The sequence below is a fragment of the Neofelis nebulosa genome, chromosome 9 (assembly GCF_028018385.1).
Source record: "Neofelis nebulosa isolate mNeoNeb1 chromosome 9, mNeoNeb1.pri, whole genome shotgun sequence".
NCBI classification, from domain to species: Eukaryota; Metazoa; Chordata; class Mammalia; order Carnivora; family Felidae; genus Neofelis; species Neofelis nebulosa.
In genome coordinates, this window is record NC_080790.1 from 76,836,214 (window position 1) to 76,862,557 (window position 26,344).

Below are 26,344 nucleotides of genomic sequence, written 5' to 3' on the forward strand. Positions count from 1 at the left end.
AATTGGCTATAATGGTTTAGTACAAAAGGAAATTAGTGTTTAAAGCAATAGGAAAGGACAGAAAAGCAGGCCATTAGAACATTAGTTTCTTCATCACTTCTGCAAAATGACAGGTAGGAGAGGAGACACAAAACGTAAAACTATAAATTTAGACTGGATTTTGGGGAAATTTTAATGCTTCTGTGGGTAAGAATTTTATTTCCTTTTTGTACTTAAATACTTCAATTAAAACATTTCTAGATAAAAATAAACGAGTTATTTTAAACATGATAATAAGATATGAATAGGAAACTACTCACTCCTTTCCTATTTTATTAAATTTTGGAAAACTTACAGGTTTCTACAATAGCAGCTGCTTAATCTCGTTAGCTGAACACGCTCTCACATCAAAGCTGATCACAGTTAAGCTGACAGTCTAAAAGGAAGAACCTTACATCATGTGCCTCCTGATGTGATGCATTAGGGAGTGTAGGGCCATGTCCTGTGTGTTCTTGCCAAACATGTTTAATACAAATCTAATAAAGCGAGTTCCCAATTTACGGGAAAACAGGGAATAGAGGACTGAGTTAAAGGACACAAGAAAACAATCATATGATCCAGAATGTAGGACATGCTATACAAAGCTGGCTCAGGTCCTTCTTTTTCAGTGGCAAGGGAAAAAAGAAAGTGGGGGCTTGGTTACAGACTCCATTAATATGCTTGACTGATACCGTAACAGCCTGATTAGACCATCGTTTAAAATAACTACTGTAACAGGCATTCTAGGGACAACTGGGAAAATCCGGAATTGGCACTAGATGATAATCTTTATCTTATTAGGTATGATAATAGTATTATGGTTACAATACTAGATTTATGGTTGGAAAGATGTCCTCATTTTTTTCTTTTTTTAAAACTAAGCTCTATGCCCAATGTAGGGCTTTAAGTCACGACCCCAAGATCAGGAGTTGAATTCTCTATCAACTGAGCCAGCCGGGCACCCAAAATGTCCTCATTTTTAAGAGCTTCATGCCAAAATATGCCAAGATGATGTCTGCAATGTACTGTTAAAAGGTTCGTGAAAGAAAGGGGGAAAAAAATACACACACACACACACACACACACACACACAGAGATAAAGCCAATATGGTAAAATGTTTACAGTTGTTGAATCAAGGTAGAAGGTGTGTAGGTGTCCATTGTGATCATTTCAATTCTCCATATTTGGGAGTTTTTATCATAAACTGTTGGGAAAATCAGGGCGCCTGGCTGGCTCAGTTGGTTAAGCGTCCGACTTCGGCTCAGGTCATGATCTCAACAGTTCATGAGTTCGAGCCCCACATTGGGCTCTGTGCTGACAGCTCAGAGCTTGGAGCTTGTTTTGGATTCTCTCTCTCTCTCTCTCAAAAATAAATAAACCTTTAAAAAAAAGTTGGGAAAAAAAACTCTAAAAAAATGGTTACTGATCTAGATGATCTGACATAAACTTTTAACCATCTCTGGAAACTGATACTGTACAATTCTGCAACAAAGAAACAAAGATATGCTGATATAACCACATAATAAATAGCAGCGCTTATTAGAAAAATGAAGAGCACCTGAATGCTTTGGGGGGGAAAAAAAAGTGCCCTTGTGGCAAAAAGCAAGAGATGATACTGTGCATTGTGTATGTTTTATGTGTATGTATATGTCTATTATCTGTTCATTTTAGGATGTTATATGTAAAGTGCCTGGGAAGACAGGAAATACAGCAATATACAAGTGATGGTATTGGATAGTGAAGTTATAGATGCTTTATTTTCTTTGAATTCTCCAATTTTCTACCTCAGGTAGGTTAACTGTCAAATAACTTTTAATTTTTTTTCCTTTTTAAAATGTTTTTATTTATTTAAGTGATCTCTACACACAACATGGGGGCTTGAAGTCACGACCCAAGGATCAAGAGTCGCGTACTCTTCCAACTGAGCCAGCCAGGTCCCCAAATAACTTTTGTTTTTCTTAATTTGCAAAATTTACCGGGTGGAGAAAACATAATAAAATGTGCTCTGTTAAGATTTTTCTTATTTTTTCTCCCTTACCTTTCCTTATGTGCTAAATAAACATGTTTCCCTATATAAAGTTTCTCATTTGAACCTATTCAGGGAAGGTTAAGAAGGAACAACTGGGTGAATGCTTGCTAATCATAAACCTTATTGGTCTTTAATCAAGTTTTCCAAAAGGCAATTTTCTCCTTGATAGTATATCACAAAGAACTTTCAATAGAGGGCATAAGAATCTCCCCACCTCACCCCCCTGATCCAAAAAAACTGAACTCCCTTTTTATAAATAAATTAAATTAAATTAAATTAAATTAAATTAAATTAAATTAAAAAAAAAAACCTTCTAGAGCATTGAAACAAATTCTGAAGTGATGATCAACCCTAATTTCGTACCAGGACTGCCTGTGGAGCTTTTCAAATTATATACATACTGAAGTTTTAAGCAAATGATATTCACACTCATTGGGTTGGGGTGAGTTTTTTTAACTTTTTTTTTTTTTTTTTCAACGTTTTTTTTTTTTTTTTTTTTTATTTTTGGGACAGAGAGAGACAGAGCATGAACGGGGGAGGGGCAGAGAGAGAGGGAGACACAGAATCGGAAACAGGCTCCAGGCTCCGGGCCATCAGGCCAGAGCCTGACGCGGGGCTCGAACTCACGGACCGCGAGATCGTGACCTGGCTGAAGTCGGACGCTTAACCGACTGCGCCACCCAGGCGCCCCTAACTTTTTTTTTTTTTAAAGCTTTATTTATTTAAGTACTCTCTACACCCAATGTGGGGCTCAAACTCACGGCCCAAGACCAAGAGCTTCACGCTTCTAGCCCGCCAGGCGCCCCCTCCTAAAGTTCAATCACATATTTAGATTCACTGGGGGGGGTGAGTTTTTTAAAGCCTGCCAGGCGATTCTGATACACAGAACCTGTGATATAGACTCTTCTTACTGGAACTTATTGATGAAAATGTTATGTTAGTTGCATTTCAATTTTGGTGGGTTCAAAAGATACAGCACCTCTTACTCTCCAACTGACACCTGTTACTACAGCAAGCATCTACTATGTCTCTGTGGATTCTGTAGGAGTGCTAGCTGGGGAGGAGTAGCTGCTTTCAAAAAAAAAAACCAAAAAACATTAAAACCAAACTTGTAAGTTAAATTGGGATGGATTTACAATGGCTGCCATCACAGAGCCACTGAACTGAAAAGAACTTGAGCTAATGACCACATTTAAAAGTCATTTTATCTCAAGACAAATTACATTTCCCTACTGTGCTCGATAAAGATAGATGGATGAGACCTCTTACCCAGCCATTTCATTGGACTGTTCACAATACTGTTTCGCAACTCTCTTATGGATTTTCATTAATATTAGAAAAGGAACCTACTGTTTGGCTGTACTTTTTTTTTTTTTTTTTTTTTTTTTACCTGAACTCATATATACATTACAACACGATTACACATCTATTACAGCCATCAGTTCCACCTTGCAACTGTTAATAAGTCTTTCCAATTAGATTGTAAGCTCTCTGAGGTAAAGAGAATTTCATATTCCTTTCTGTAATTAAAGTCTGTACTTGGAACTTTATGCATATCATCTCATTTAATCCTCATAGGTACCCTACCTAATATAGGTACTGCAGCCCTTATTTTTATAAGTGAGGAAATTTATAAGCTCAGAGAGACCGAAGTTATTTATCAGAGTGAGAATGCTAGTTAAGTGACACAGTTCAGATTGTATACAGGTATAATTAGCACCAATGTCCTCCTGCATGTTCTTTTGAATACATGATGGTAACCATTTTTGCGTAGCAAATGCCCCATATAAACAGACACTCACTAAAGAAATATTGCTTAAAATTATTGTAGAAGTGGGCCACAAAGTATTTCATAGTCAAGTCTACAATGTATTTCCTTGATACAGAGAGACTAATGAAATTATAGGACGAAAAAATTCTATTAGATGGGATGGTTTAAAAGTACTCTGCAAACTAAATTAAAGGCAATTATGGAGATGAGAATATAGAACTTTACCCTCTGTTTTTATTTTCAAGGTTTCACTGTCATCTAGACAAACACAGTTTAAAAGAATCAAATCTCTCACGAAAATACTGCTTTCTCCCAAATAAGACACTGGAATATAGACAGTGAACAGAAGGGGGAAATTTTTAAGCACATTTAGAAGATAAACTTTAGCTAGTATTTATTTGCAGCATTTGTTAATGCAGTTGCCATAAGCAAAATTCTTCAAACGACTAGCTAAAACAATGGAGAAAAAAGCAAAGAATAAATATTTACTGTGTTTTTGGTACAGTCCTATCCTCTGCTTCTCAGCTAAAAATAACTTTTAGAGCTAAAAATTCTCAATTATGAGTTCGTGAGATAAAATTAACAACGACTAAGGAAGAATCTAATTAGCTGTTATCTGCAAGGATTATGTAAAATTTAATGAATCTGAAATTATTTTAAAGAGTCATTTAAATGATCAAGACCACACAGCTTAGAGAAGCAGTATGTTGTCCCATCTTCAAAAATAGACTAAAGTTTGGCATATTTTCAAACAGTATAGATCTTCTCCATAAATATGTTCTGAGAAGTAAAAAAGAAAACAATTTACCAAAAGACTAGTACGCACACAGTCCTGAAACTGTGATATAAAAATGTAAAAGCAGCTATGTTTACTGTAACTGATCAGTTTGAAATTATCAACAGAAAGGCTATATATAAAACTTAATGTGAAAACAGAATACGAAGATTCTTTTGGGCTTTTGTCCGGTCTCTCCTCCCTTCTCAAAAATCAAATGCCTTAAAAAAGATTTTGGATTAGGACAAACAAAAATGTGTACTATTTAAAAGAAAAATAACTGGTAAGCTATCGGACTTGGCTGCTTAGTTTCAAAAACTTCATGAAATATTCCTCTTCAAAACCAGAGTATCTTAAGACTATTAAACAGGAGATTCACAAAAGAATGAGGAATGATTTTTCATGGCTAGTAAAGAGATGGGGTACAGACATATATGTAATCTCTAAATATCTTAGGTAACACAGAAAGGTGTAAAGACAATGGTTCTGGGAATCCCCATGCCTTAGACTGAAATTCTGGCTGTATCATTTATTTAGCTTTGCAACCTAGGCTAACTACTTCCTCTCCCTGACTCTCAGGCTTACCTGTAAAAGAAGGGTGTTGAGGATATCACCTATGACTTTATACATATCCAACAACTGGACAGCTACAAGTCCCCCCTTTGCCCTTGGAAAATCATCAACCTATATGGCTACTTGATCAGTAATATACTAATTAAAAAGCATTTTAAGTATTCTTTGAGGGAAGAACTTAACATTTTTCCATGGAAAATATAAAACTCTATACATGTACTTTCATACAAATTAGCAACCTCAGATTATTTTTTTTAAATATATGACTTAAGGATAGTCTGAAGCAAACACCTAGAAATTAATAAATAGAAATGGCTCTTATTTAGCAAGTATTTACTGAGTTCTCACCACATGCCAGGCACTGTTGTAGGTGCCGGGACTATAGCCATAAAGAAATCAGATGAAGTCACAGATCTCGCAGAATTTCTACCTCTAGTTATAAGACGCAACCTAGCTTTTTTTTTTTTTTTTTTTTTTAAGATTAGAACCTAAACCAATGAAATAGCTTATTTTTTACTAATCTACATACCCAGTGTGGGCCTTGAACTCATGACCCCAAGATCAGGAGTCACATGCTCCATCTAGTGAGCCAGCCAGGCACCCCAACCTATCATTTTGGAAGAAGAAAAAAGCCATGATCTCAGAGCCCTGCCTAAGGTAAGAACAGTTTAGAGCAAAATGCAGTTTTACTTTTTCTGGTCCTCTAGGTGATTGTTCTTTTGGGGTCACAGACGCCTTTGAGGAACTGATGAAAACTGCAGACATACTATACTTCTCGTTAAAAACTGCGTAGGTACACACATAAACACATTTTCAAAAACTTTCTGGGGATTCACAGACCACCTAAGAATTCCTGCTGGACTCTTCCAAAGATTTTACTAGGTGGGAAAATGTCAATACTGCTTGCATTAAGAAGTCTTAACATACTCCAACAGGTTGAACTAAGAAACAAATTTAGTAGACAACTTCAGAAGACTCCTCTCAATAATGAACTTTCTGAATATGTTTTAAATGTTTTAATTTCTGACTTACATTCCACTGGGCCTTCTGAAATACATTATCCACAAGATTTTCTTTTCATATAAGAAAAATAAATGAATCCTTATTTCCATAAGTAATCTCCAAATTACTTATAGGCATTTACAGCCAGATAATTCTATCTCTGATATGAAGCAGACATTTTAGGATTAACTCGAATTAACTCTGACTAGCATTCTTTTTTATTTTTTAATTTTTTAAATGTTTATTTATTTTTGAGAGAGAGAGACAGAGAGAGAGAGACAGACAGACAGACAGAACATGAGCAGGAGAGGGGCAGAGAGAGAGGGAGACACAGAATCCGAAGCAGGGTCCAGGCTCTGAGCTGTCAGCACAGAGCCCAACACGGGGCTCGAACCCACGAGCTGTGAGATCATGACCTGAGCCGAAGTCGGACATTTAACCAACTGAGCCACCCAGGTGTCCCCCTCATTTTTTAAAATGTCTGAACAAAATTTTTATTTTTGTTACTTAAAAAACCCCCAATTTTTATAAAATGTCCCAACTGGCTCCTCTTCTGTATTTCCACCGCTCTGCTGTCTTTCCCATTCTGTAAACTAACCCTGGGCTCCTGCCACTGTACTTCGGCAACATCTTCCACATGGCACACATCTAACTAAGTTAAGAAGCACTTATGGAGCACGTCCGTGCCTCACTCACTGCTACAGTAGCTTAAAAAGTAAAAACTTAAACACCTATAATGACTTCATTTTTTTTCTGCTTCTTTGTGTTCTTTTATTACATTACTGCTACTAGTGATGATGGGTCAACATTTTTCTAAGGTCATGATTATTCTGAAAGGGCAAAGTGGTATTTCCCAAAAGAGGGCTCTGGACTGCAAAAGTTACTTTTTATAGTAAACAGGGAAGTTTCTCTAATCCGCATATCTGTCTGATAATGAGTTTACGCTTATCATCTGATCTCTGCAATTATTTCGCTACTTGACTGCCAGCATCTCTTTAATCTAATGTTGCACATGTTTCTAACAGATTAAAATACCAGAGATATTCCTTTGGGTCTATCATTCTTATGCTCCAAACAGATGGTGGCTCCTCTCTGTAAAATATAAAGTTCCAAAGGCCTCTCCAGGAGCGCCTGGGTGGCTCAGTCAGATAAGCGTCTGACTCTTGATTTCAGCCCAGATCGTGATCTCACGGTTGTTGAGATCAAGCCTGCACTGGGCTCTGCACTGACAGCACAGAGCCTGCTTGGGATTCTTTCTCACCCCTTCCTCCCGCCCCTCTCTCAAAACAAATAAATAAACTTAGGGAAAAAAAAGGGGGGGGGGCACTCCAGTCTCTCCAAAAGTACTTCTGGCATCCTAAGTTCTTTTTTTTTTTCCAAATGGTCATTGGTTTTTGAGAGAGAGAGAGAGAGAGAACAAGCAGGAGAGGGACTGGGGAGGGGCGGGAGGGGCAGGAGGGACAGAGGATCTGAAGTCGGCTCTGTGCTGACAGCAAAGAGCCCGATGTGGGGCTCCAACTCATGAACCATGAGATTGTGACCTGAGCCGAAGTCAAACACTCAACCAACCGAGCCAGCCAGGCGCCCCACATCCTAATTTTTTTTTTTTTTTTTTTTTTTTTTTTTTTTTTTTTTAAACCACAGCAGCTCTATGCTCTGGACAAAATGAGGTCCTTTCTTTAAAGACTGGCTTATACTTTGTTCTCGCCTCTCCCGTCCACTTGAACTACCATCCTCCTCGTTTCATTTGTCATTCTCATCATTCTTCAAATCCCCTCGTATCTGTAATTCGGACTTGCCAGGCAATCAGCGTACAGGTCACATGGAAATGAATCACATTCCCTATTCTGTCACTTCTTTCTGTTCTTTACCAAATGATGTGAAACACTGTATTCTTTAACTTGTGTGTTTATGTGGGCACGGCAAGCTGCGATGACAGGAGAGATGGAACCATGACTCATGTTCTGTAGTCTCCCCGCTGTATCACTTCACCTCAGGGTAGACTGTCCGTGTGTCATCTGCTGATGTTACTAGAAAGCTTATGCATCTCCTAACTTATACACAGTCATAGAATACTCATATGCAAGGCCAGTTTTTTTATCCTGAGAATTCCTCTTCAGTTTCATGGCTCTGTTTTTTATTCATTCACTGTTTATTGACCTGTGTATAAGTATTTTCTATTTTTTAAAAAAGTTTAAAACATTAACCCCAATGTTAATTTAGGGTTCTGAGGCATTTTAAAAATCGTATCTGGAGTAAAAGTAGCCAACTTTTTTGAGGGACAAAGAAATTTGGCAAGGCATAATGAAATAATTTTTTTTAAGTAGGCTCCACCCCCAACATGGAGCTTGAACTCATGACCCTGAGATCAAGAGTCGCGTGCTCTAGACTGAGCCAGCCAGGTACCCCAAAATTATTTTCTAAGATTACACACCAGGGTTACATTTTCACACACATGAAGAAACAGGAGCACTTAGACAGCTAGTAATGAATCAGTAACTACCTTTTGAGGGTTTATTTCCCCTAACCATAGTACTGGATGCTGTGTGGAACCTATAATCTAGCTGAAGAGACCAGCCTGTCTTCACTCCACCACCCACTTACGACGAACTTTTCAGTCATGGCCACCCCAACTTCTGTCCTCATTTGTTTGATTTAGAGTTCTCAAAGGTATCACATGACGTTTTTAAATTAATTTCATAGCTTTGGATACAATTCTTAACACTCTGAGGTACCGAATACCAAAGAAAGACTCAGGACCACTGCTCTAGACCAAGATATAAATCCTGTTATTAGCAGTATACAGTGTCACTTTTATTCAACTCACTACAATGTATTAATTGTAAAATGTTCCTTTTTGCAAGGACACTTTTATTGTTTAGAAAAAAAAAAAACAAGAGGATTTTGCTGCACAAAAAGGAATACAGTGCAATTGAGAGGATACCAGTGGCTGACATCTCTCTCAAGACCTGTCACCAGGAGCTGGAGACTTGGAGGGTTAGTCTATTTCTTCTCAATGAGTTTCATTACTAACTTGGGCTCCCTTAAATCTTTCAAGCATAAGTGTTAAAAATTAAGTTATTCATTTACAGACATCCGAAAACTTCAAAACCCTACGAGAAAATACTTATTTGAATTACTGACTTTGAAATACAGGACAATTAAAAAAAAAAAAAAAAGAAGAACAAGAAGAAGGAGGAGGAGGAGGAGGAGGAGGGAGGAGGGGGACAAGGAGGAGGAGAAGGAGGCACTGTTTTGTCTTCTGGCACTAGTACCAAGATAAAAACAGTACAGAGATGCGGCTGACAGCACATCAACAGCAGTAAGGAAGGTAAAGTGACAGAGTTCTGCTCTGAGGAAGCACAGCAGAGAACAGCAAAAATGGTTATTTCAGCTCAACACACATGCCTACAGTGGCAATGCTAAGGTTAGAAAGAAATTATCCTTAGGTGTTCAACTGGGCACACAGGGGCACTGAGAGTCAGGTCTTTAAAAGAATAGCTCATTTTCTCTATCACTACATTCTAGTGATGGTAGCAGCCTGCTGAAGGAGAAACTGAGATACTTCAAAGCACATTCTTCGCCTCAAAATTAAGATTTAAGGGAGAGGGAGAAGGAAAGGCAGACACACAGGGAGGAAGTAAGTACAGCCCAACAAAAAGGTACTCGGTGCCCGTTAAGTGGCAAGTCTATCTACAGAACAGAACTGTATCTCTACCTCCATTTCTATACATTCCCTTAAACTTTAACTGACTCCTTAACATGAAAAGTACTAATACTTTATTACAGATTTCATTATGTGGAAGTATTATATCTAGTATTTACATTATAAAATTATTTAAAATGCTTAAGAAACGAAATAAAACTTACCCCATCACTTTCTCTATGTGGATTCAGCCTACTATAAACAGCTTCAATAACATTGCGCCTAAAAAAAATTACGCTTCAGGTTTATTAAAATTGCATACAATTACTAAGCTTGAGTATTTAAAATAAGGCTTCATCTGGACCGTTCTCAAAAATTAATTGCCACACTTAAACACTTGCCAAGAACATAGTTTCTATATCTCACTCATAATCTGATCCAGCACAACCCCAAATTTGTTCTCATTTATCAAGGAAATAGGACCTTCACCTTCAAAGCACATGATAAATAATTCCCTTAAAAAAAATCCCTTTTGGATGAAATTTTAAAGTTCTTCTCTAGTAAAAGAACCGTCAACTCATTTCATTTTTAGATAACTGATATACTTCTTGCCCAAAATTAATTACTAATTATAAATGAACTCAAAATTAGTTCTTTTTGTTCTACTTACTTGCCAGCAAGACCTCCCCCAGGAGGCAAATTTGGGATATTTTCTGCAGACAAGATGCGCATGACATGGGCAAGATCAGGCATTCCTTCCTCACCAGACTTCTCCATAATTTCTGCAAGTTTTTAAAAAGAGTTCCTAAATTAATGTGGTAAGTCCGGATTCACAGAGTGAAACGAGGGGTACTATTTGGTAGTATCAATTTTCAAATGTAAAAAAAGCAAACATTATCTTACTATCACACGAGGAACAAAAAAAGTAATATAAAAAGTTAGGTGCATACATAAAAGCAAAAACTGAAACAAAGGAAACGTTCTATGATACAGCAATAGTGGAGAAATTTTTGGTATAAGCCGAGTGAAATGGTTTATAATCACTAAAAATGATCCCTGTTAGCACAGTTATGTGGAAAAGCATATACATCTGATCTGATTTTATATAAAAATACAAGTTATTAAGACTATAATTATAAAAAAAAAAAAGCGATGGATAAGGATTGTAAGGAAAAGGAGAAAAAATAGAAATCACTTTATAAGATTGTTCATTTTTAATCAAAGAATAGCTGACGTATTATATTCGTTTCAGGTGTACATAGTGATCCGACAATTATATACATTACTAAATGCTCGCCACGGTAAGCGTAGTCTCCATACGACGTCAGTGCAATATTACTGACTGTATTCCCTATGCTGTACTTTTCAGCCCTGTGACTTGATAACTGGAAGTCTGTAGTTCTTAATCCCCTTCACCTAGTTCGCCTATCCTTCCTCTGGCAACCACCAGCGTGCTCCTCATACCCAGGAGTCTTTCTGTTTTGTTTTCTAGATTCCACATAGAAATGAAATCATAAGGTATTTACCTTTCTCGGTCTTATTTCATTTAGCATAATACTTTCTAGGTCCATCCATGTCGTTTTATAAGGTTTTTGATACCTAAGTAGTAATGTTCCACAACAATTTAAAAAAAGGAAAATGAGTCACAGAACTTGCTGAAGCTTAGAACAAAGTAAAACATTTACATGTTCCGTTTACATTTACAATTTACGGAAAACAGGTATTTAGTACATGATTATTTGGCCAGTATTAAGATATAAACTCCTTGGGGCTCCTGGGTGGCTCGGTCAGTTGGGTGTCCAACTTGGGCTCGGGTCATGATCTCACGGTTCATGGGTTCGAGCCCCGCACTGGGCTCTGTGCTGACAGCTCAGAGCCTGGAGCCTGCTTCAGTTTCTGTGTCTCCCTCTCTCTCCACCCCTCCCCCACTCACACCCTGTCTCTTTCTCTCTCAAAAATAAATAAACATTAAAAAAATTTAAAAAGAATGATATGAACTCCTCAAAAATCAGACAGTGCCCACTGACTTGAAGTTAACAAAAAAGCAGTATCCTCGGCGGTCACCACGCCTCACCAGGCCCTCACCATAACCTTAACTTTCACCACTCCCATTCGACTCTGCCCCTGACCCTTTTATTCCCACAGGCTCCGTTCAGAGCAGCCCTCTCCTGCTTCTAGATCTTCACATGTACTTCTATGCTCTTTCTGCCAGTCCGACCAACCTATTTTGCATAGTTCACTCACACTCATTCTTCAGGTTTCAACTTCTTATGTCACTTTCTCAAATGCGTCTCTGACCCAAGCCTGGAGCAGGTGCACCGCTGCACACTTCCACTGCATATGATAGTTAATGTGTCATAAGACTGCAAGCTTCTTGGAGGCAGGACTGTAATTCTCCTGCCTTATACTTGCATCTCTATAGCACAGGATTTCTCAGCCTTAGCACTACTGACATACTGGACCAGACAAAAAAATTTTTTAATGTTTATTTCTGAGAAAGAGAGAGAGAGAGAGAGAGAGAGAGAGAGAGAGAGAAGCACAAGTGGAGGAGGGGCAGAGAGAGACACACACACAGAATCCGAAGCAGGCTGTAGGCTCCAAGCTGTCGGCACCATGCCCCACAAGGGGCTCGAACTCACAAACTGTGAGATCATGACCCGAGACAAAGTTGGATGCTTAAGCAACTCAGCCATCCAGGAACCCTGGACCAGACAAATTTTTGTTGAAGAGGCCGTCTGTGTACTGCAAAATGTTAAGCAACATCCCCGGCCTCTATTCCATACTAGAGGTTGGCGACACCCTCTCAGTTATGACATCAAAAAGGTCTCCAGACATTGCCGAGAGAGAGAGAGAGAGAGAGACAGAGAGAGACAGAGAGAGAAGACTGGGTATGTTACAGAAAGTATATATAGAGAGAAGTCAAATGAATTATAATGTAAACAAGATGGGGAATCTAAGTAAAAGGTACTACATGTACATGGGAGCTCTCCTGATTTTTTTTTCAACTCTTCTATAAATTTAAAATTACTGCAAAATAAAAGATTAAAAAAATAAGTACAGTTGACCCTTGAATGACTCAGGTTTGAACTGCATGGGGCCATTCATGTATAGACTGTTTTCCAATACAGTACACTACTGTAAGTGTACTTTCTCCTTACGATTTTCTTAACAACACTTTCTTTCCTCTAGCTTACTTTGAATACGTGTTAATAGACTGTCTATGTCATCAGTGAGATTTCCAGTCAAGTTTCAGGGGAGTAAAAACTTACGTGTGCATTTTTAACTTATGGGGAGTGCTGGGGGAAGAGGTGGGGATGGTGGTGTGTTTGTACCCCCAACCCCCACGCTGATCAAGGGTCAACTGTAAAATCAATGATCTCTCACAACACCAATGCTAACTCTAATCGGGAAGATAAAAACAGACAGTAATGAATTCCTATGATTAACTTGGTAGGAGGGAATTAGTATGAGTGGAATTATAGCACTTGATGCTCATGATAACCCTGGAGGCAAATTTCACTGGACTCCTCCATGAAAGTATAACAAAGGAAAGGGACAATAAAATAGCAAGGTTTAACAGTATTTTCGAATCTTTCTCCTTGGGGGTATCATAGGCCTATCTCTTCTTCCTGCCAATCAATTCCCACTCACTGGTCCAAGATGTGACAGTAAATCTCAGGCAGACAGATGCCTGTTTTTTAAGGCCTTGTTTAGAAATACTTAGTCATTTTTTCCCAATTAAAAAAAAAAAACTACTTGATAAACAAGGAAGAATACTTTTCCTTTCCTTCTTAAAAAAAAAAAAAAAAAAAAAAAAGCACCTTTCTTACTTACCTTCAACCCGTGATTCCAAGTGCTTATCCAGCTCTGAATCTTTTCTCACTGCTTCATCTGAGACCTTGGGAGCATTTGAAAAGCAAACTAGTACAATACTCATGTTATCTCGACTTCCCTGTATATTCAAGAAAGAAAAAGAAAGAATTATATTTCTACAGTCCAGCAACTTCCTATTATTTAATTCAAAACAGAGTTAATTACATTAAGCAATTATAGTTTATTTAAATCACCAGAATGCACACATCCAACACATTCATTTCCATTCCAAAGAACTATCTGAAGCATTCCCTGAAGAAATAAGATCTCTAGATAGGGGTAGATCTGGAATTATTTTATGACTTTTAATTCTGTGTACCTATTCTTACCCACCAACACTCCACAAATGAGGAAATGAGGAGATGCATCTTTATATGCATTACATCTTCTAAACTCTGTTTCCCACTCAAGACTACATATTCCCAAAGTGGCTCAAGCCCAAAACACATCTTCCCAAACAAGTGTGTAATTTTCACCTAATTAACCTGCATTAGAGCAATGCTAGCAAAACGCCACTGAATTTGACACAGCTGAAAATTACTGATCATATACTCAAGAGACTATACTGAACAATTAAGCAGAGAAGAAAACAGATTATAAACCATTCCGAGGATAGCAAACAATGGAATGTAACTGGATGGCTGAGATACTATACAGTCAGATAGAAGAACTTTTGAAGAAAAGCCATCATATTGTTAAACAGAATCACAAACAGGGTCAGAGTCTGCAGAGGGGAGCTAAAACTGCTAACTTAAGGACAAATTTTACTGCTGCCTTGTTAATCACACTATCACGTACAAATGATCTATATTTAAAAAGTAGACTACTACCGTAAGATTATGAAAAATGAATTTAAAACTTTCTCATTACTTTTCCTATAGATATATTACTTTAACTGAGTTTCTTAGAACAGGATAAAACAGTGCTTGGGTCACCTGGATGGCTCACTCGGTTAAGCATGTAACTCTTGATTTTGGCTCAGGTCACGATCCCAGCGTCGTGGGATCGAGCCCCATATGTGGCTCCACGCTGAGTGTGGAGTCTGCTTAAGCTTCTCTCTCTCTCCCCAGCTCACGTGCTCTCTCTTCCTCTCTTAAAAAAAGGGGGGCGGGGCGGTACCTGGGTGGCTCAGTAGGTTAAGCGTTCGACTTCAGCTCAGGTCATAATCTTGCGGTTCACGAGTTCCAGCCCTGCGTCAGACTCGGTGCTGACAGTTCAGAGCCTAGAGCCTGTTTTGGATTCTGTGTCTCCCTCTCTCTCTCTCTCTCTGCCCCTACCCTGCTCATGCTCTCTCCCTTCCTCTACCAAAAATAAACATTTTTAAAAAATAAAAAAAAAGAATAAAACTTCTTGAAATAGTGACTTTTCAACCCCCTCCCTTCCCCCCATGGTTTCTATTTATGATTCTAAACAAACTAAATCAATGTAGGTGGTAGGCTATTTTGTCTGATGGTGCCCTTTGCCAACTCAAGTGAAAAAAGCCTAGGCCACATCCATTCTAGTCTTTTCATTCAGTATGGCCAGAATCTAGGCAGGCACTGTTTGTTCAGACTTGTCACTTTTTTGGAACCCACATGACACAGCCAAAAAGACAGAAAGATCTTGCAAAATGTGAAGGCAATGGAGGCCAGGCCTTAAGAAGGCTTCAAAAAAAAAAAAACTTTTCACAGACTTGCATGCTTTAGTAGGAAGAAACATCATGAGTATATAACCAGATTCTCTGTATTTGGGAGGGGAAAAAAAAAAAAAATCAAGATTTCCAAAAAATCAGGATTGGTCCAAACTAATTTCGTTCTTTAATGAAACCCACCAAGACTTTCACAATGACTTAATATTAGAAATACTACAATGGCTGTATGAATATATATACATATCCACACATAAACACACCATGGTTCCAAATAGCTTCCCCCTCCCACCCAAAAAAAGAGTCAACACATTCTACAGGATTTACCATGTAAGTTCAGGTCAGGAAAAGCTTTATACCATAGACATTCAAGACACACACACACACACACACACACACACACACACACACACACAATTTCCATTAGGTTTTTATGTTATAAAAATTAAATCCTACCAATTGGAAAATTAACTGAAAGATAGTTTAAGGAAGTTTAAATATCAAAAAATAAAGGAAATAATTTACATTTACACCTAAGCATGTGTGATTTCAAGGATGCTTCTATTTCTACATAAAGATGACTTTCCCCTAAGTACAACGTATGAGTGCGTTTCAGTAATTTTTATACAGCAACTTAAAAAGATGTTTTTCCCTTTATGCCTCCTCAGTTTTCTAGAGATAAACTATCCTTACATAATCAGTATAAATTTTTCATTAAGTTCAGAAATGAAACATGATAAAAACAAAACAAATCCAGCTTGGTGAACTGAAGCAATTAGCCAGATATTTAAAACTGATTATTTCAGTGCCTCTTCTTTTTATTTTTTGACAACAGCACAGCAGTACCACTCTAAGGAATTAGACCACTAACGGATAGTTCTAGGTCAAAGCAGCCAGCGTCCCTGCCATATGTAAGGGCATTTAAATGGAAACAGAAAATAATCTGATGTGGTTAATTTTAAAGCTGAATGCTGCCCGGTTATAAAGAAGTGTCCTGGATCAAGTGTTAACATGGCATATGAAAGTAAGTTGTGAACAGAATACCATTGCCAAGGTTAGTAAATGAGTATCTGAGTATCTGATAAGTAAACCATCAATATTCCTCATTTTTTTAATCATTTTTTTCAGCCTGGTACTGTGCTCATCTTACTTACATGTTCAAACACCAGCCAAACTTCAAAAATAGACCAAATGTTCACCTATCCATGAGAGATGGAGTCTATGATTACTTCAAGAACACTCCCTTCCACCATTACCTTATTCCCTGAACCTGTATTTCCTTCACCTCCCTGTTTCACAACCATCATCTACAGAATTAAATTTATCGAGGTCTATAAACCAGAGAACTATTCAGGCACTTACCAAGAGCTTTACCCTCAACAACTCCACAAAGATATTATCATTCACCGCTATCTTATAAGATGTAGAAACTGCAACTTCACCCGAATTCATTCTATGTGGTGCGGTATAACTTAAAACCCAGCTGTCTGGCTCCAAAGCCTATGTTCTAATACTAAACCCATGGTTCTCAAATGGTGCACCAAAAAGCCCCAGGGTGCTGTGATGTACTCACAGAGATATTAAAAATAAGGGGAAATACAGTGATACTTCACATCTGTGGACACCCCACAATCTACCGTGAAGTAATTCACAGTTTTAATATTAGATAATGCGATATTCCTCTCAATGACATCCTATCTTTTCAAAGCCGGGGTTTTAAGAGTTGGTGTGATAAAAAGCAAGTCCCATTAAAAAAAAAAAAAAAATCAATGTGATACAGGCAATGAAGATGGCCGTGCCCAATAATTATAATGTTTGAGAAGTCGTGCAGTGACCAACAGGTACACATATCTCATTAATATGTAACTGTAGTTTCTTAAAGAATGAAATAAAGTATTTTTTCAATGTATGTGTATTATTTTGTTAAGACATATATACTCATTAAGTTTGCATCTCACTACATAAACACTTGTATCTGTTAAATATTACTATGGCTAAGTAGCACTGTGAAAAAATTACTAAGACACTCCGGCAACATGGGACTAAGAAGGTTTGGGAATCACTACACTACAGACTATACTTTTACATTCAGTCCTTCCCTTCCACGCCCCAAAATACCCAACCACACTCCATTCTAACACGATCCAGGTCTACCTTTGCATTATTCAGAATTATATTTTCTGAAAACTATAATGGAAAAACTCCTGAGTTTAGAGCTGAACAGTTGTTTTGGGGGATACACAAGTGCATTTTCCGTATTGGACTACTAATCTGGAATGATGCTGCCTTTGGAAAATAAGTCATTAACTTACCTCAATTTTATCCAACTATCAAGTACTATCTCATGTTTTAAAATAAATAAGCTTGGGTGGTTCTGTTGGTTAAGCATCCAGCTCTTGATTTCTGCTCAGGTCATGATCTTACAGTGTATGAGTTCCAGCCCCACATCAGGCTCCACGCAAACAGTGTGGAGCCTGTTGGGGACTCTCTCTCTCTTCCTCTCTCTCTGCCCCTCCCGTGCATGCTCTCTCTCTCAAAAATAAATAAAAATAAAACTTAAAAAAAAAAAAAGCAAAATAAAATGAGCTTCTGATAAGTAGCATATAAACTGAATTTAGGAATATCAAATAGTATTTTTTTTTCAAATAGTATTTTAAAAGAAAAATAAAAGAACAATTTAAAGTAACACTGAGTTTTACAATTTAAGAAAAATGAAGCAGGTGGCAAAGTAACATGCATAGTATGATCCATTTCTGTAAACAGTAAAAAACAAACCAACCCCTCCGCCTATTTTTATACTCCTGTATGTTTGTATAATAAACACAGAATTATTTGGAAGAATATATGTGGTTGCTTAAGAGGGATGAGATTTTTTAAAAGGACATCAAGATTAGTAACTTTACTTAAAACATCTTCGTATTTGTTTGCAAATGTTATTCATCTTGTACTTAGTGTTATCCTTCAGGAAAAATTTTTCATGAAACCCTCTGAGAAATATTGGCAATAAACACACCAAACTTCAGTCCGGAAACGTGAATTCTACTCTTGGCTTCAACACTCACCAAAACAGGACTTACAGCTATCTTTTAATGTCAAGCCTCCATTTCCTTAATTGCAAATTGGAAATAGATTTTTATTTTGTTCACCTCAGAAGGTTACTAGGAGGATAAATGAGGGTTACTTAGAAGTTATGAAAGGCTATGCAAACAGCCGCTATGTTTTCTATGCAACCTGAAATTAACATAAATACCATGGATGCCAGCACTGGCAATAAAATGGGAAGGGTGCTTTCTTAGGGACTATTCTCTCCTACAGTTAAATATCTTAAAGAGAGTAATGCCTGACCAGAGTCATCCAACACTTACAGCTTCATATTGCTAAGTGGCAATCCTGAAAAAAAGATTATCATTAGCAATAATAATGCTAACTACCTTTCATGGTTGTGAAAATTAAATGCGTTAAAATACCTGTAAAGTGCTTAGAATAGCGTTTGCTCATAAAAAGCAGTAATTTACTGATGCTATTGTGATTACGATGATTATCACAATCTCCCAAGATTTCATGAGTTAACATATAAAAGTGCTTGTAAACTATTAGGGCATGACAAGTGTTAGAAAATATTAACACATCATTTAAATCTATTATCACGAAAACTTCAATACTTAAAAACTGTGTCTATTCTCGCTTTCTCCTCTTGAAGTAGCTCTCACTTACTGAGCAATCACTAAGTGCCAAGCACAAGGCTAAAGTGCTTTCCATGAAATCTAAAATTTTGTATTCAATCTTTCAGACTAAGTTCAAAGTAATCATATTCTATTTTAATCATATATATTTTTTAATTTTTTAATGTTTATTTTTGAGAAACAGAGTACGAGCAAGGGAGGGGCAGAGAGAAAGGGAGACACAGAATCCCAAGCAGGCTCCAGGCTCCGAGCTGTCAGCACAGAGCATGATGCAGAGCTCAAACCCATGAACCACGAGATCATGACCTGAGCCGAAGTCAAAGGCTTACCCGACTGAGCCACCCGGGCGCCCCTACTCACATTATTTTAATTTTTTTAATGTTTATTTTTTTTATGTTGTATTTATTTTTGAGAGAGACAGACAGAGAGTATGAGTGGGGGAGGGGCAGAGAGAGAGGGAGACACAGAATCTGAAGTGGGCTCCAGGCTCTGAGCTGTCAGCACAGAGCCAGATGCAGGGCTCGAACTCACAGACCGTGAGACCATGACCTGAGCAGAAGTCGGACGCTTACCCAACTGAGCCACCCAGGCGCCCCTAATGTTTATTTATTTTTGATGTGCGGATGGCAGGAGCAGAGGATCCGAAGCAGGCTCTGTATTGACAGCAAAGAGTGCCATGTGGGGCTTGAACTCACAAACCATGAGATCATGACCTGAGCCAAAGTTGGACATTTAACTGACTGAGCCACCCAGGCGTCCATGTTTTTATAATATTGCTAACCCTTAGTTTTACAATACAAATGAGTGAAATGACAAAATTATGGAGTTAGAAAAACAGAAATGGATAAGATGTTTAATATTTAATTCCATTAAGTAACATGCAAGGTTCAAAACATTCATAAGTCTGTAATCTTTCAACATAAAAGTTAATTAAGCTTCTCAAAACTGATTTCAATTTGAATGCAGCTTCATTCAAAGGAACTATGATGGTCAACTTCCACTACAACTGAATGAATCATGTGTTCCAACATTTTGCCCCATTACTATAGTAATTTATCATTTCTGAGATTCTAGGAATTCAGAATGTTTAATGCTGTCAACGGGAATATTTAATCACTTTAAACTGATAAAAGCTATCAAGCGAAGATATGAAGATATGCTATCAGAATCCTTTCAACTCCATTCTGAAGGGTCAAGTCAAATTCCTGAAAACTAGCATCCTTTCTACGGAAGGGAGAGTACAGTTTATCCACAACACAAACTTCTTTTTTACTCCAAATTACAGACCTACTAGATTTTGGCTATTCCCTTCAAAACTACATGCCATTCTTTCAACAAAATGCTATGCAACCATGACAAATGATTTAGACTGACACCTACAGACATGGCGATCTCTCTACAGCATATTGTTGAATGAAAAAGCATATTGTAGAATAACAAGTATAATGATCTCATTTTAATAAAAATACACACATTCACAGGTAGGCAAAAAAAGACTAGAAAGATACATACCACAACAATGAATGTAGCCAAGTTAGGGGAGAGGCAAAATTGTTGAGTGTTTATATGTTCTGGATTATCTGGAATTTTTTTCAATAGCCAAGTAAATACTAGTTTGATAATCAGGGAAAATTCTGTTTTCATCTGCTGGTCAGGCCAAAAAACACCTGCTTGCTTTTGTCTCAAAAAGCTGCAGGTCAGAATCTCTCTATTTAGAGTCCAAGGAGAAGGCATTTTTTGAGCCACTGACTATTCAATCACTGACAACCATCGACACCTTCAGTGCTTAACTTGTCCAGGTAAAAAAACCAAAAAAACAAAAAAACAAGAACAAAAACAAAAAACAGAAAAGAAAAGAATACAGTGCGCTTAAGGGGAAAAAAAAATCAAAAGAGCTAAAGGAACCACCATTAAAAACCCTTTCAGAAAAAAGCTGCCAACTACAAATAGCAGCCCTTAAATTTTGTCTATTTGAAGTTGCCTTTTCCCGTTCTATGGAAAAGAAATAGACACTTCACCAAAACCTGGGTACTTCCATAGACTCAGAGATCCCTCCTGGGAAATTTTTTGGCTATGCTTGTACCTTCCAAAGCAACTTACATGGTGGAGAGACAGAACAGTTCTAATCTAGACAGAATAAATAAGTCAAAACCTTTCTTTCATATAATCAAAGATTAGTTTTGCCTTAGTATCTTTTCAATCAGAGTCATACAATACACGCATATCCTAGGCACTGGCCAGATAACTCCAATTTTACCTGACTGCTATACAGACACTGTCAAAACCCATTGGAAACTACTGAATACTTTAAAAACATTGAAGGGAATTGCTAAATAAGTTAGTCTGGAGTTTCTTGCCCTATTACTGTATCAAGTTAAGATTCACAGAACATTATAAAACTAAACGTTCATGTTCCACAGGAATTCTTCACAGGATTATGTTTTACGTTAGTGTCTGGTTTTGAATCACTGCTGACAAAAACACCTATAGGAAAAGAACGCTGGTATCTTCTGCAAAAGCTAAGATATTCTCCACCATGTCATACATCACTTACATGGAGCCACATGAAAATTCCTTTTTGATTTTATCACTAGGAAAGAGCTGCTTTTATTAGACAATAAGATATACACAATTTGTACTTTTACTTCGGTTTTCATCTCATCTGCCAGGAGGCTCAGATATAAATCACAAAACTTGACTTAGCCTAGGTCTCTGGCATATCTTTTGTAGATCTAATACAGAATTATACTATATACATGGTTCACCAAACTGCTTCAAAATCAGGCATAAGACAGCTTATTGCCAGTGCTGAGAATTTAAATCAAAAGGCACAATTCTGTATAGATGCCCTTGCCACATCAACAAGTCATAAAGTACTTAAATGAGAACAAATGCCACAAGCTTATTAAACCTAATTTTCAAATTAGAAGGCTGAGATAAACGAGGATGGCCAAAAATAAATAAATTAATTAATAATAACAAATAAATAAATAAGTCATTTCTGATGAAGAAGATAATTTAAAAATACACAGGTTTTCCCTAAGGGAAAAGTTTTCAAAATTTAAGTTTGGTTAATTTTACTTACCGTGCCTTTTCAAAATTAATAGGGTATTTATAATTATAACAAAAAGACTTACATACCTTATGTAAACAAGTGTCCACTACCCAATTGCACACATTTTCCAGGTCATCAGATACCTCAAGCCTAGATTTAACAAATTCACAGAGCTCCTCATTACTCATAACATCCCAGATCCCATCACAAGCCAAGATGATAAATTCATCCTCTTCTGCTCTTAAAATTTCATAAACCTCGGGCTCTGGAGAAACAAGTTGTTCTGTTGGGCCCTTGCCATCAACACACTTGTAATCATAGTCCCCCAAAGCACGAGACACTGCTAATGAACCATTAACACGCTGTATCATTACGCTGCCTCCTGCATTTTGGATTCGCTCCTTCTCCCTTGGATTGCAAGGTTTGTGATCCTGGGTGGAAAAGCAGACTTGTCCATTCCTGTACAGAACAGCACGTGAATCACCACAGTTGATAAAGTAGATATGCTTGGGTGAAATCAGGACCCCCACTGCAGTTGAACCACTTCTGTCCATTCCATTTCTGAGGTCGGAAAAGTTACGCATGTATTCGTCAATTTTCAAAAAGCCAGTTCTGATGCCACTCTTGACATTTTCCACTGAGGGCTCAAGAGCAGACCCTGATTTCCCAGCTGCCCTAAAGTCTTCATTATTAGTGATGTGTTCTAATAAATGTGTTGAGCAGTAATTTGCTACTCGAGATCCAGCGTGACCATCATAAACTGCAAAAAATGACCAGTCGTCCAAGCCGTGAGGAATACCTACAACAGCTGTGTGTGCATCTTCCATTTCCACTCTCCATCCTTGCATGCTGCTCAGGCCATAACGTAAACCATTCCCAGCACCATGAGCGTTATGTTTCTCAGTTTTGGGTTTATCCAAAAATGCACCCATGTTTAATAATGAATCTGAAAGAAAACAAAAATTGCCAAGTGTTATATGCTTCAGTCTGTGAGACAATGATCTATATTCTATTCTATTCTTCACTATTCTATCTATTCTCTACTAACTCCTATCTCGTATATTTTTCAGTGTCATCTGAATTTACTGGAACAAAAAAGAAACCAAGAAAATTTCCCCACATATCCTTATTCTAGAACGGCGGTTTCTCAATCGTAGCACATTAGAATCATCAGACCGATTAAATCAGAACCTCTAGGGGTAGGACCCAGATATCAGTAATTTTTTGAAGCCTCTCCGGTGATTTATATGTGCAGTACATTGAGAATCACTGTTCCAGGAGAAAGGAAAACAAAGAAACAAAACCTGACTAAGTTTTCTTAAACATGCAACTAAGATCACCCTGGAGTTCATATAGAAGTTCAGACTGGTGTGGCATTTTTTCCAATAGATTAAGGTACTAAAGTATGCGACTGTATTTCAGAAAGACTTCCAAAGGCATGTATTATATTTTCCCCCAGTGATCCTGACAACCTCAAAACTCAATTGAAACATAAAATCTCCATTCTACAAACATCTGATTTTATCAAAGCTTTACTGTGTATCAAATGAAAACCTTTACCTGGGATTCTGGCAAAAACAATAAAACAACACAACTTTAATGATGTGCTACAGAACATACTTACTGTTGTCGAGTTTTGTAAGCATGGAGTAGCATTAGGACAACTTTTACTAAGTGCTGACTGACAAAAGACTTAAAATTCATAGACAGTACTACTAGGTAGTGCTAAGGTAAGTACTACTGTGCATCGCCCTCCCTCCTGACTTTCCTATTATTTTAGAATAAAGCTTTTCCAATTTCCAAGGACTTGGACTAGAGTAGTGGTTCTCCAAGTAAGCGTGGAGATGCCCTGTCAGTTTCCTACCTACAATCCTGGCCCTAACACTCATTAGCTGTGTGACCGTAAGCTTCTTAGTCACTTCTACCTCAAATTCCTGCTCTGAATTAGTCACTTGCACCCCCACCTCCCCTCTGTCAAATGGGATAACAAGAGTACCTACACTTCACAGGGTTGCAGTGAAGAATGAGTTAATGTAGTGTGCTTAGAACAGTACTTGAAAAATAGTCAAACCATAAAATGTTTGCTGTTATTTGCTCAAAATGCAGATTCCATAGCTCATCCACACACCCAAAGATTTTTTTTCAGGAGGTCTTAGATAGGGACATTCAAAAGAGCATGCTAGCAACTGAAGAATCACATTTTGAAAGACACCAGTCCAGATCAACCGTCTTTTTTTTTCTAAGTTTATTTACGTATTTAGTTATTGGGGGGGGGGGGGAGGCAGGGAGAGAGAGAGAGAGAGAGAGAGAGAGAGAGAGAGAGAGAGAGAGAGAGAGAGAATCCAAAGCAGTCTCTGAGCTTGTCAGCACAGAGCCGCCCAATTCAGGGATAGACCTCACAAGCCGTGAGATCATGACCTGAGCCGAAATCAAGTCAATGCTTAACCGACTGAACCACCCAGGCGTCCCTAGATAACTTACAGCTATGAAAATCTTTTTCATATCTTCTTCAGCTATGCTCATTAACCTAACTTTACAATAAAATTTTATCTCTATTTCTAAAATCCCAATGAACCACCATATATAATATTTATAAATTACACAATTTTACAATTTTTCATGAGTTATAGAATACTATACTAACAAATTACAGATATAAATATTTAAAAAAGGAATTCTGAAAGGTAAGATTCAAAAAACATAAAAATTATTTTCCATTCAAGTATACAAAACTATATTCTGTATTAACAGCAATGTAATACAATGTTTATTTTTTAATGCACTGGTTTAAAACTGTGACACAACAATCTGAAAGCCTACTTCTAAGTACATTTTTATTTAGATTCTTGTTTTTAAATGTTTAAGAGAAAGTGAGTGCCCATGTGAGTGGGGGGGAGGGGCAGACAGAGAGGAGAGAGAGGGAGGGAAAGAATCCCAAGCAGGCTCTGAGCTGCCAGAGTGAGCCCTACTCAGGACTCGATCTCATGAACCACGAGATCATGACCTGAGCCGAAATCAAGAGTCAGACGCTTAGCCGACAGAACCATCCAGGTGCCCCTGGATTCTTGTTTTTTTTTTTATTTTTTATTTATTTATTTATTTTTTTAAAATTTTTTTTTTCAACGTTTTTTATTTATTTTTTGGGACAGAGAGAGACAGAGCATGAACGGGGGAGGGGCAGAGAGAGAGGGAGACACAGAATCAGAAACAGGCTCCAGGCTCCGAGCCATCAGCCCAGAGCCTGACGCGGGGCTCGAACTCACGGACCGCGAGATCGTGACCTGGCTGAAGTCGGACGCTTAACCGACTGCGCCACCCAGGCGCCCTGGATTCTTGTTTTTAATTGCTATTTCAGCTGAGAAAGACAACTTAGATCATACCTAAATGCAAGTTAACTGAATTATTGACTATCAAACCACTTTTCTTTAGATTTTACTTTTTAAAATTATTTTAAGGTTTTTATTTATTTATTTTTAGTAATCTCTATACCCAATATGGGATTTGAACTCACAATCTCGAAATCAAGTCGCACATATTTCTGACTAAGCCCGCCAGGTGCCCCTACTTTTAAATTTTTTTTAAGTAATCTCTGTTCCTAATATGGGGCTCAACCCCATGACTCAAGATCAAGAGCTGCAGGCTCCAGCTACTAAGCCAGCCAGGCACCCCTCAAACCACTTTTCAAGCCCATCTATCAATTATGGGAAAAAAAAAAAGTGCTGTCATTTCCATCATCTTGATGTTCTTGCAATTAAGGTGCTACTGTTTTACACTTCAACAAATAGATTCAAAATTCCTAAGAACTCCTCATTTTGAAAATTAAAACAATAGTTGGGAAATTTCTATTTCCAAATTTGTTTTTAGGAATAAAGAAAGGAGGGACGGAAGAAGGGGTCTTCGATAGAAAGTTACAGGGAACATTAAGAACCAAACAGCGCCTGGAAGGCTGACTCGGAAAATCATCAAAGAAGCCCTGTCCCAAACAAAGGAGCCAAACACTGAAATTTACACCAAGAACAGCCTTGCTTCTGTGCTGCTGCTGCTGCTGCTCTCACTCCAACGGTTCCTACCTGCTGTCTCCCTCTCAAAGTCACTTGCTCAAGATTCAAAGTCCAGGAAATGAGTATCTGACAGAGCTTAGGTCACCAGTACACCTATTGGCTTTGTCAGGAACTGCATTCTTCTGCAAACTGGTCATTTTTAAATTCCAAATTGCTATTTTAAAGTTGAGGTTGTCCCTTGGGGCACCTGGGTGACTCCATCAGCTGGGCGTCCAACTCTCTGCTCAGAG

At 37.8% G+C, this 26,344-nt stretch overlaps 1 protein-coding gene across 9 annotated transcripts in view; it reads right to left on the reverse strand.

The window, feature by feature from the left end:
- The window catches only part of PPM1B (protein phosphatase, Mg2+/Mn2+ dependent 1B), a 93,129-nt gene that overhangs the window by 13,547 nt on the left and 53,238 nt on the right, over positions 1 to 26,344 (reverse strand). For 3 of the 9 annotated variants that reach the window (XM_058684255.1, XM_058684257.1, XM_058684254.1), the window contains exons 2-5: positions 22,140 to 22,999; positions 13,650 to 13,767; positions 10,486 to 10,597; positions 10,040 to 10,097 (exon numbers count right to left, since the gene is read on the reverse strand). In XM_058684255.1, coding sequence (XP_058540238.1) covers positions 10,040 to 10,097; positions 10,486 to 10,597; positions 13,650 to 13,767; positions 22,140 to 22,985 — 1,134 coding nt within the window. In that variant the 5' untranslated portion in view covers positions 22,986 to 22,999. Of the gene's footprint in view, positions 1 to 2,739; positions 5,775 to 8,937; positions 9,283 to 10,039; positions 10,098 to 10,485; positions 10,598 to 11,341; positions 11,415 to 13,649; positions 13,768 to 22,139; positions 23,000 to 26,344 lie in introns of those variants that run through there. The other 6 variants (XR_009248683.1, XM_058684256.1, XM_058684258.1 and 3 more) reach the window with 6 other exon arrangements.